Below are 11,281 nucleotides of genomic sequence, written 5' to 3' on the forward strand. Positions count from 1 at the left end.
TCTAGCTTTCCCATCAACCACATGTTCTGCTAGTTCTAAGGGCCCTTGATACACTATTCTATCTGTATGAAAATCTTACACATTCATTGCGCGAGATGACATTTGTCAGGACATACCAGAAGTATAGCCTGCGTCCGGTGAGCCTTTTCAGCGTGTATACTGCTGACACGCATCGATGAACTGCCTTCTTAGGACCGACGTGTTTGCGTTCCATGCAACCGTAGACATGAAGCCGTTCTGCCGCTGGTCATTGCACCAGCTGAGAATAGCCGCAGCGCCGAAATTCAACTCCATCTTACGCCCTACTTTCCCGATCGCCAGTTCATTACTGGTACCACGTACACAGCCTTTTCGAAAATTCTCGGAACGATTACCTCCTGTTGGTATCATCCCGCACACAGGCAACTGAAGTCGAGTATCACACCCTCGCATACAAGTGGCCAAATCGCACTGCACTCGATCAGATCTACCAATTGCCCTTATTTCATTACTGAAAAGGGGATAGTTGGTGTTTAATGAAGGCTACGGAACTCAGAGGTCAGATGTACCTGGCATAAGGAACTTGCATATCTCTAATACATGGCCGATTAGACATGTAAAATCGGACAAAGCCATCTGGACGAATCTTAGACGAGCCGGACAATCTATCGGACGTACGTACCGCCGTACTTTGTGTTGTTCTCAACCCGTTTCTCTACGAAGACATGGGTGATTTTACCCGTCACACTGATCAATTGTGGACGGGCCGAGCATGTCACTCAACGGGACAGCTTACATCAGCCATATCCGACACTCCCGCACGTGCAACTCCAGTTGCAACCTGCCTTCGGGAACGTGAACTGTGCTCAAGTCGAACCAGACAGGACGACCTGTATAGGGAAACAAGGATGTATAGCACGTCCTGGTAATTTGACGAACAGTTGATTGCCACGCTAAAGAGATTTGCATACTGCAGTCATCCTGAAGGTACATGAAAGCCTTCGGCGATTCTGTCTGACAATTCTGCACATCGCCCATTTAAGCCACATTGAGCTGGGGCTGTACGAATACGCGCTGACACAATATCATGATCGACAAACGAACCAGCTTCCATTCAATCATTCTCGTTACCTTTGTCCTTTTCCCCCATCGCGATCGAAGTTTGGGAGAAGTGTACTTTGGCTCTGCCTTCAATCTTCTTCATGAATTGAAATTACAAGCTGAAACAATGACCCAGTTGGAATGAGAACGAAGCCGAAAGGATGCAGAGATACCACACCCGTGGATACAGCAAAATGACGCCTTTCAAGAAATGACTGCATATTGAAGTTCAACTACTGTTGAATAGGAGATATTGATGTGACACAGTTATGTGTCTGTGTATCGAGGGAATTGCCGTCTGAGCCACAGAGGGCCGCTCTGGTTGTCCTGGCACCCCTTACAAACTTACAGTAAGGTTTACTCGGTCGCTGTTCCGGCGCAGCCGATTAGTTCCCGACAGGGCTTCATGCCCGTGCCGATGCTTATACGGTGGTACCATATTGCGCGTCATTTTCGCATAGCTTGGCTTCCCCGCACCTCCGGAGACACCTTCTTTATCTGCCACCGCCACGCGCCTACGATTGGTACCGGTCTGCGTTGAAGAATTGTGAGTGAGCAACTACCGGCCCGCTACGCTGGGCAAGCTTACATGTCATGCCCGATACGGACACCAATGCGGCGCAGCGATCTCGCGTAATACCAGGCTTGGCAATGACGATGATGCCTTGTTTCAGTATACTATACCACCATGCGGGACCTTAGAATTGCCATACAGTATTACTAAGCCTATTTCTCCTTTATGATGATGCCGACGCCCTCCGGGGTAATTGTCAGTTAGCTCAGGGACATGCTTGCGATGCCTTTCTGCTAACCTTCATCTGCTATACCTATGTCGTCACGCCTGTCTTAAGAAAACCCTCACCGGTACTTACACAACCTGTTTCTTAGAATTTAAGATGTCCATGTGGGGCCTTCCATGAGGGAACACGCCCCAATAATACTTGGCGCAGCCCTCCCGGGAAGGCCGGTAGCGCTCACAATGAGCCTTCCCTGAGCCGTCAGCACTGTATTTTACAACAAGAGTGTGCCTTGAGCCCATGGAGGCCCATGAGGCTTGAACACGGAGCCTTGGCTACTCATCAGGCGGCTTTGCTCTCGGTACCAGCATGGATACCGCATCATTTCGTACCGTGTCTGCTGTAGTCAGCGTCATTTGCCCTTGCTATCGCTCCAAGGCTCTATGTTCGCCCGATATAAAAGGCCATTACACTTCCCCTGTTGTTCCTGGACACTTGTAGTCCACAGGTGCAGCCTGATCCGAGTTCAATATGCGGTCCTTTACCAAACAGACGTCTACTTGCCTATTGCTTTCGCTTTCCTCGCTATTCTCATTGACAACAGCAACGCCCCAGGCTGAGTTCAATGAGGAGTATGACTTCGTCATCGCGGGTGGTACGTTGGTCTTTCTCGTCATCATCACACCCCAGTTCTCCAGCTTTACCAGTCTTGTTTCATGATTCAAGTCCATAAATTAACAATATACAGGAGGAACAGCTGGTTTGGTTCTAGCGAATCGCCTGACGGAGTCCGGCAAGTTCACAGTACTCGTACTGGAAGCTGGACCCAGTCCCGAGCAAGTCCTCGCATACGAATCACCAGGAGGCAACCAGTTTCTCAAGGGCAGCTTGATCGAATGGGGCTTCACTACCACTCCGCAAGAGCACTTGGGCAACCGTACTCTACAGTACCTTCGTGGACGTGGTCTCGGTGGCTCTAGCGCGATCAACGGTCTCTACTACGCCCGAGGTTCAGCCAGTGTATATGACAGCTGGGTCGAGGCTGGAAACAACGGATGGGGCTGGAACGATATTTACCATTACTTCAAGAAGAGCACCAAGATCAACCCGCCAGCCTTGTCACCAGAGCTCTCTCAATTTACGATGAAGTACAAGACGTATGAACCCACTGCCTACGGAGACGGGCCCCTGCAGCTCAACTTCCAAGGCTATGTTGCACCTTCTACTGAAGCGTTCGTCGTTGCATGCTCTGAAGCTGCGAATATTCCTATCGTTCAAGATTTGAACCTTGGAAATAGTGAAGGTGTCAAGCACGGCACCATCACGATGGACGATAAACTCAGGAGAAGCTCGAGCTACGACAGTTTCTACAAGCAAGCTGCTAACCGGACCAATCTCAAAGTCCTGCACGACGCACCTGTTTCTGGACTTATCATGGACACTACAGGTAGCAAGCCTCGTGCTATCGGCGTCAACTACATTGAACAGCGTACCGCCTTGGTCAACCGAGTCCGAGCTCGCAAGGAAGTCATTGTCAGCTTGGGTGCTTTCCAATCACCCCAGCTACTCATTACCTCCGGCATTGGCCCCAAAGCAGAGCTTGAGAAGCACGCCATCACACCCGTTGTCATCAACGAGAATGTTGGTCAGCACCTCAACGACCACTCCGTCTTCAGCATCATGGCCCGGGTCCAAGACGGCGCCTCAACCACCGACATGTCGCGCAACGCCAGTAGCCTACGCGCCGCCCAGAATCTCTTCTACACCAACCTAACAGGTCAGTACACCGCGCCCTCGGGTGTAACCAACGGCTTCCAAAAGTTCTCTGAGCAACAACTCCGCGACATGAACGCAACTGCCGTCATCGATGCCGGTCTCACCAACCAAACGCACGTCGAGTACCTATTCGAGAGTGTGTGGTACCCGTGGATCCCAACACCATTCTATGCGCCCCGGGGTAACGAATCCTACATGTCCCTCACTGCATCCAGCATGGTGCAGCTCTCGCGCGGTTCAATCACACTACGCTCAGGCTCAATGTCAGACTTGCCCCTCGTCAACAGCAACTACTACGCCGACCCCACCGACGCCGCGATCGCTATTGAGTCCTTCAAGTACCTCCGTGCCATGCTGCGCCACCCGGCCCTGTCGCAATTCACCATCGGCCCCAACTCCGGCGAAGTCAGCCCCGGCCCTGCCGTCGCGGACGATGACCACGAGGCTATCCTCAAGTACGTCAAGGCAAACACTATCCCTAACTGGCACGCTACTGGCACCGTTCGCATGTTGCCAGAGGACAAGGGTGGTGTGGTAGACGAGAGGTTGAGGGTCTATGGTGTTGATGGCTTGAGGGTTATTGACTGCAGTATCGTTCCTATTCTGCCTGATGCCAACATCTTGGCAAGTATCTACATGGTTGCTGAGAAGGGTGCGGATATGGTGAGAGAGGACAACGGAGATGAGAGGACCTATTAGAAGTTAGAAGTTTGATTTTTCTGCTGGATAAGCTTGGGATTGGAGGAACTTAACTGGTATTAAGCAAAGGAGGTTGTTGTTTAATGTGTAGTTGAATTCAATTCGATATTTACTTCTATCATAATGTTTGCCATCCCAGAAGGCATGCAGATCGATACTGATGAGTGAGTGTATAGCTGCAAAAATTGCGATTTTGCTTTCTTGGTTAGATCCTTGTCTACGATTCTGTTCTTTGCTCTTCGGTAGTTGTACGTGACAGGTTGGTTGCTCAAACGCCACTGCAGCTTGCTTGCACTTCACTTTACAATCATAACTCTCCAGCTTCAGACAACATTAAACGCAACGTTTCTATACTCCATCCATCATCGCCCCCACCACCCTCCTACCACCTATGATCACATCACCTCACACGTCCGCAACATCATAGCTAATCCGACTAACCCTCTTACTCCTCTTAACCCCCTTCACCACCACCCTAGCTAACTCCCCCAATCTCTCCACATGCGTCCCCCCACACGGATAGCTCCCCTTACCCCCCATCTCCACAACCCTAACACCCATCTCATCCCCTTTCAACTCGGCCCCATCGCCAACACCGTAGCACTCGCGCCTCGCCCTGTCTTCATCCCAGAAGAAGATGCTGACAGGGAGGTCCTGCGCGACCATTTCGTCGACGGTGGATTGGATGGTAGGTGCCAGGGTGGACGGGATGGAGCCTGTGAAAGTTACGTAGGCGGCATTGGGATAGTGGCTTGCTTTGCTGTCTGCGATTGTGTTGGGGAGGTCGCCGCGTTGGATTAGCGTATTTACGGCGAGGCCGATTACGTGGCCGGCTGTGTGGAGGCGGGAGTGCAGGGTGCGGAGGGGGATGTTGATGGCTTGGCGGAGGTGGGTTGGGGGTGTGAATGGTGAGGAGGAAGGGAAGAAGCCCATGTGGAGGATTGCGCCGGTGGGGAGAGAGCGGACTTGGCTGACGGTGAAGGTCGTTTCTTTTGCTTTGTCTCCGCTTTCTGGGGGTGTTGTAGCTGTGGTCATGGTTCCTGTGTCTGATGGTTGTCCGCCACCTTGGGCGTGGAAAATCGTTTCCGAGACGGTGAGTACATGCGGTTCCGGCGCGTTTTGTGCTTCTTGTCCTGCTTCTCCGTCTTTTCCTTGTGAAGCGGGCGACGCTGGTTTGAATAGCGCTCGGGTCTCTTCAGGGAGAGAGGATAGTGGCTGTACGGAGACTAAACTAGTCTTGTGTTCGTACAGTTGACCTTGAGTTTGGTAGAGCGGTATCGTCCTGTGGGCGAGGGGGTCGGCGGGTTCTGACATTGTTGCCGTTGGTGGTGGGGTGGCACAGCGAAGAACTTGGGTAGTGCGATATAAACAAGTGTTCTTCCTCGTACTGCTGATACCAAAAGACTTGTTGGCGAGTCGGACAGTGATACGTATAGCTATCGTGACGTTGTTGTGGAGCAATGGAGAAAGAGATGGTCGCAGATGCGATGGTTCAGAACAGCTACTTGTGCCGAAGAAAATACTGGACTTTGCCGCTTTGTACGTATGTCAAGAAGGAAACCCTTTTAAATAACAGCTATATTCAGCTTCCTTCCGAAGAACACAGCTTTCCTATATAGAGTCCAAATCATGTGGGGATAGCATTGATGAGGTAATCCTACACGCCCTTTAGAAGATCGCAAGTACATACGCTATACCGCTTTAGGAAGGTACATAACAAAATGTAAGGTCTTGACGTAGTTTTGCCGCTCGCTTAGCATTCCTTCCTTACACATTGCAGAAACCAAGCTTGGAGAAATTGTAAATGTAGGATTTGCTGTTCTACCTACGAAATCATCGGAACAGCGAGCTTTGCGTTAACTGCTGTGAAAGCTTTTATCCGACCTCTTCATCCTTCTTGGGCTTCGAACGATGATAATTAGTCACAGAATCATAGTAGAGGCGATGATCGAGAAAGGTCTTACTTGTAACAACTTCAATGTATTGAAAGCGGCAGTAGATAACCAAAAGCATGTTGCTGAGTGATTACAAAGATAAAAGCTATGATAAAAATGAAAACGCTTGCGATAGACTTTGCTTTTGTAGCTCAAACGCCAAACTAAACAAAAAGAAGATGCCCAACAACTAATGACCAACTGGCTGAGAAACCCATCTAGATCATCTATAGTGCTCAACGCTTTCCTTCCCGCGATGTAAACATGAAACAAAAAGAGAAATTGCCTGCCGAAGATGATGACTTTCTATCAAGGAAAAGCGCACAAGCCAACCCTGGGTATCTTTCTTTCCCTTTCCCTAATGATGCCTTTTTTCAACAACGACAAACTTAAGCGTACTTCTCAATCATAGCGAGAGCACCCTCACGCTCCAAGCCCTCCAAAGCGGTCTTCAGCTCTTGAACGAAGCGCTTGTCCTGGCGGAGGTCGTCACCAAAGAGGTTCTTGATCTGGAGCTGGGCAATGGGGCCCTCGGCGGCCTTGGCCTGGAGTTCCTCAACCATGGGGTCGTCGACCTTGAAGGCGTTGCCCGCATCGTCGATACCCTTGTTGTAGCGGAACCATGCAGCGGCGACGAGAGTCAGGCGGCGGAGAGGTCCACCAGCGATGATCTGCTCGGCAATGCTGGGCATGATGAACTGGGGGATCTTGCCGCTGCCGCCGAGGCAGATACGTGGGAGCTCATCCTTGAGGGTGGGGTTGGAGAAGCGACCGAGAAGGGTGTTGCAGTAGTCGTCGACGCTGACACCGGGGATCTGGGGGAGAAGGGGCTTGACCTCCTGCTGCATCATGTTGATGACGAACTGGCGGTAGACGGGGTGGCTGATGACCTCGTGGATGTAGGTGAAGCCAGCGAGCTGACCAGCGTAACCCATGGCAGAGTGGCTGCCGTTGAGGAGACGAAGCTTAATCATCTCGTACTCCTCGACCTGGTGGACGTCGGGAACGATCTGGACACCGGCCTTCTCGAAAGGAGGGCGGCCATCGACGAACTTGTCCTCGAGCACCCACTGGTGGAAGGGCTCGGTGACGACTGGCCATGCGTCCTCAACACCAAAGTTCTTGGCTAGGCTGACCTTGTCCTCGTCGTTGGTACGGGGAGTGATACGGTCGACCATGCTGTTGGGGAAAGCACCGTTGCTGGCGATCCAGTCGGCGACCTCGTTGTTTCCGGCGTGGCGGGCAAACGAAACAAGCATGTTGCGGCTGATGTCACCGTTCTTCTGCATGTTGTCGCAGGAGAGGACGGTGAAGGGGCGGAGACCAGCTGCGTGGCGCCTGGCCATGGCGGCATAGAGGTAACCGAAGACGGTGCGTGCGGGCTGCTCACCAGCAAGGTCGGCGGCAACGTCTGGGTGGTCGATCTGGAGCTCGTGGGTGTTTTCGTTCATGTAGTAACCGCTCTCGGTGACAGTCATGGAAACGATGTGGGTGTCGGGGTGGGCCATCTTGGCGATAACAGCCTCGGCGCTGTCAGGAGCAAAGAGGTAGTCGGTGATACTGCCAATGACGCGGGCGCTGGTACCGTCTGCGGCACGCTCGATCATGGTGTAGAGGTTGTCTTGGGGCTTGAGAGCATCGCGCATAGGAGCGGCGAATGGCTGGAGGTCAACACCACAGATGGACCAGTCCTGGACGTTGAACTGTTCGAGGAGGGTGTCGACATAAGCTGCAAGATGGGCGCGGTGGAAACCACCAACACCAACGTGGACGATACCCTGCTTGACGCCGTGCCTCTTGTAGGTAGGGACAGAGACATTCTGGAGCGAGGACAGGTTCTTGCTGTTGAGCTTCAAAGTAGCGGCAGGTGCTGCCTTGCGTGACTGTGTAGGAACAAACTTCTCCTCCTTTCGGGGAACAAAGCCCCTGGGTGGTGCTTGGTAGACGTCTGAGGGTGTCTGGCGGACAGCCTCTGTGCTCTGGAACCTGCAGCTGATGGCAGCAGGGCGACGATGGGCTGGCCGTGTCGACTGGAAGACAGCTCGAGCGCGAGCGGCGCGGAGGAGGTTCCTGGCGACTTGAGGAGGCATTGTGTAAGTGTGAATGGATAAAGGTATGTTGGTATAGAGGGAAATGGGAGAATGAGCAGAGGACAAGACGGGATGTTCAAACATTTATAACCAGACTGCTCAGTCCTTTTTGTGGGCACAATGGTAGGGCCTTGAGCATGTTGCCCCAAAAAAAGACCATAGCGTTAGGGCCCCTTTTTTTTTCAGAGGGTCTAGACATGGTGGATTATGAGTCGCAGACGGAGGCTGATAGCCTGTGCTTTGGGAAACGTGGGTGGGCGAAAGGAGGCTGCGGCTTGCATTGTGTTGTGTATGTCGCGGGCTGGTGGTGCGTGCCGTTGGCCCAAACTCACAAACTGTGCAGGAACGATTCGGCGGCTTGGGACGACGCCAGAATCAAACTTTTGCTTTGACGCGTCGTGGAGAAGATGACCCGATTTTTAGACTGGATAAGGGTTTCAGACTTTGCACTCCCGCTTCCGCCGCTTGGATCTGGGAGCCACAATTACGCCGTAATGCAGCTGCTGGCCGGCGACTTTGTGCGGATTGCACAATTATGGCGTGCTGGCTCAGGTAGGTTCGCACGCCAGCGGCCAAAGACAGCTGCCCAGATGAAATCGCATCTGTGTGGCTTTCACCGTTCACCGCTGAGTCGCGTGGGGGTGGGGGTACCGCCAGGAACACCGACGGCTCGGCTGGGCCGCCGACAACGACGGTGACGGACTCCTCTGGACTCTTTTGCTGACCGGACCTAGTTGGCAAGTCTCACGGCGATTGACCGTATTTTCATCTCTCTTGGCTTAATGCATCCGCGAGCGCTGTGGCGACTGGGCGACCGGTGTGTTCCTCAGGATCGCTATCTATGCACCCGGGGTACCTAGGTACATCTTAGCCTGGGTCTGCATCTGTCCAACACGAATAGCATCGTGAAGCATCTCCAGGATGACAATCTGTTGAGGCAATGGGAATGCTGGCTGCATCTGCTGGCGTCTTCTCAACTTCGTCATACCTCTTCTGACTCGTTCACCGACTTGTGCCTACCAGCCAGTCCTGTACAAGATACAAGTCCCGACGATCTCAAACGGCCACCAAAAGGATCTGCGCTGTGCAGCTTGAGCCTCATGCGACCGCACCGGTACCGGCACATCATCCCCGCGAAAGGTAGCCTTGCAGTCCAGTCCGTCGTCCGCAATGCGCTGTCCACCGCTGCCGCTGTCCAACAGCTATCAGATCGACTGATGCTTCTGCAGTCGCGTCGAGCTTCCAAGCCCTATGCAGTATGCCGCATGGCACTCCAAAAAAGCCGAACAAGTCTCAAGATAGCTCCAGGTCAACAACGACCACCCATGTCACTTTGTTCTTTCCGCCGTCGCATCTCCACCAATGTCCGCCCCGACAGCAGCGGAAACACGAGCGGTTATACTCGTTTCGCACAACCCGAAGGAACAAGAGGCGCAATCTGTATCTCGCTAGTCCTAGTCCTGCCGTCCTCCTTCTCGAACCGCGCAAGTCTTGCAGTAGACGTTGCGAGGGTGTGGGTGGCGAAGAAACTTGAACGATAGATAAGCTTCCGAAACAGAAGCGAAGTATTCCCACGTCTGCGGTCGCGAGGGGGCCTGACCTTGTTCCACGCCGCCGCCGCCTTGCCCAGGCCCCTTCTGCCCTACCAATCCACCCTACCCTGCTGCCCTGCGACTCTTGGGCGTGGTCCACATGCCGCACGCAATCTATCGAACGCGCACGCCCTTAGAAGCTTCCGGATGCCTTTGTTAGCGCATTCCGCTGCACGTGTAGGCTCTCCTGCCGCAGAAAGGTCTCTGACCCTCTGGAGAAAAGGATACGTACCCTCACGATGCAGTGCATACCCGGGGTCGCAATCAAAATAGAGCCGCTGCCAGTCGTGCACGGAGCTGGAGAGATGGTGCACCTGACCTCTTGACATGTGCACCTCATCTCCTCCTTTTACCCCGGTGTCCACGCGTGCAGACAGAGAATGCTGTTACCCCGGCCTTCAGCAAGGTACTCCGTACTTCGTAGCTGTTGTTTCCCCGTAAGGGCCGCCCCTTCACTTTGTCTGCTTTGACACGACCCGAGAAAAGCTTGGAAGCTTTGTGCGTGTGTCAGCATCAGCATTACAACAGAGTCTGTGTACATGTTTTTTGAAACTGCAAAGCCAGAGCCAAGCCAAGACACCCAGCCTACGCACTCGCAACCGCTGAAGCTCTTTCTTTGCACAGCCAGGCCTTTCAATAAACACACTGCGCACATCCCTACTAGCTGCCGTTTGGGTACCTATCGAGAGAGAGAGAAAAGAAGCAATCCCTTGTTGTCACAAACATGACCAGCTCATCCCATCCCAACGTAACCAAACCCCACTTCACAAAAGTAAAGAAATTACATTCTCTTCAGACTGGATTTTCTCATGGTGTTTTCGCCTCCCATGACATCAATCCCCATCTGTCACACAGTGGCGGTGGGGTTGGCTTCAGGGACTTCAGGGCCGGAGTGGGACTGCTTGCTCCGCTCGATCCGTAAACGCACAGCAAGGTAAGCGAAGGGAAGCAAGCAGCACGCCACTGTGCATCTGCCCCGAGCTGCGAGCGAGCGAAAAAACTAGACGGCGGACGTGCTTGGCCCGTGCGCCTTCCCCCCTACCTGCTGCCAAAACCACGCCCATGCTCACGCCCATGTCCATGCGAAATTCTCCGCGGGGGCGACCAAGCCCGCACCGGCACCGCACCGTCAAACCCGCGCCATACATACACATAAACTTGACTACTGTACCTACTCGAGCCAAGCTACTCTTTCATTCCGCCAAGCAGGACATGTAACCAAGCCGACGCTGAGACACAACCGTTCGCCCAGCCCAACTTGATACACCACTTTCTCCCCCCCCACGGTACTTTAGCTTTTAAGGTTTAGGACTTGGCTTTGGTTTTAGCTGCTGCTGTTACAACGGACGTATCCATAGGTAGCGTGTGTTATC

The 11,281-nt window shown here is 53.0% G+C and overlaps 3 protein-coding genes across 3 annotated transcripts; 1 reads left to right on the forward strand and 2 right to left on the reverse strand.

Moving 5' to 3' along the window:
• Window positions 1-2,348: 2,348 nt before the first annotated feature.
• PtrM4_096400 (BetA, Choline dehydrogenase and related flavoprotein) lies at window positions 2,349-4,292 on the forward strand (the record flags this gene model as incomplete). Its single annotated transcript, XM_066107188.1, has 2 exons — window positions 2,349-2,472; window positions 2,566-4,292. 2 exons carry the CDS (start codon window positions 2,349-2,351, stop codon window positions 4,290-4,292), a joined length of 1,851 nt encoding a protein of 616 aa, XP_065962856.1.
• Window positions 4,293-4,767: 475 nt separating this feature from the next.
• PtrM4_096410 (metal-dependent hydrolase related to alanyl-tRNA synthetase HxxxH domain protein) lies at window positions 4,768-5,606 on the reverse strand (the record flags this gene model as incomplete). The annotated part of the gene is made up of 2 exons (XM_066107189.1): window positions 4,768-4,775; window positions 4,826-5,606. 2 exons carry the CDS (start codon window positions 5,604-5,606, stop codon window positions 4,768-4,770), a joined length of 789 nt encoding a protein of 262 aa, XP_065962857.1.
• Window positions 5,607-6,615: 1,009 nt separating this feature from the next.
• On the reverse strand, window positions 6,616-8,316 carry PtrM4_096420 (MtlD, Mannitol-1-phosphate-altronate dehydrogenase; the record flags this gene model as incomplete). The annotated part of the gene is made up of 1 exon (XM_001933978.2): window positions 6,616-8,316. One exon carries the CDS (start codon window positions 8,314-8,316, stop codon window positions 6,616-6,618), a length of 1,701 nt encoding a protein of 566 aa, XP_001934013.1.
• Window positions 8,317-11,281: the final 2,965 nt, after the last annotated feature.

The sequence above is a fragment of the Pyrenophora tritici-repentis genome, chromosome 4 (assembly GCF_003171515.1).
Source record: "Pyrenophora tritici-repentis strain M4 chromosome 4, whole genome shotgun sequence".
NCBI lineage: Eukaryota > Fungi > Ascomycota > Dothideomycetes > Pleosporales > Pleosporaceae > Pyrenophora > Pyrenophora tritici-repentis.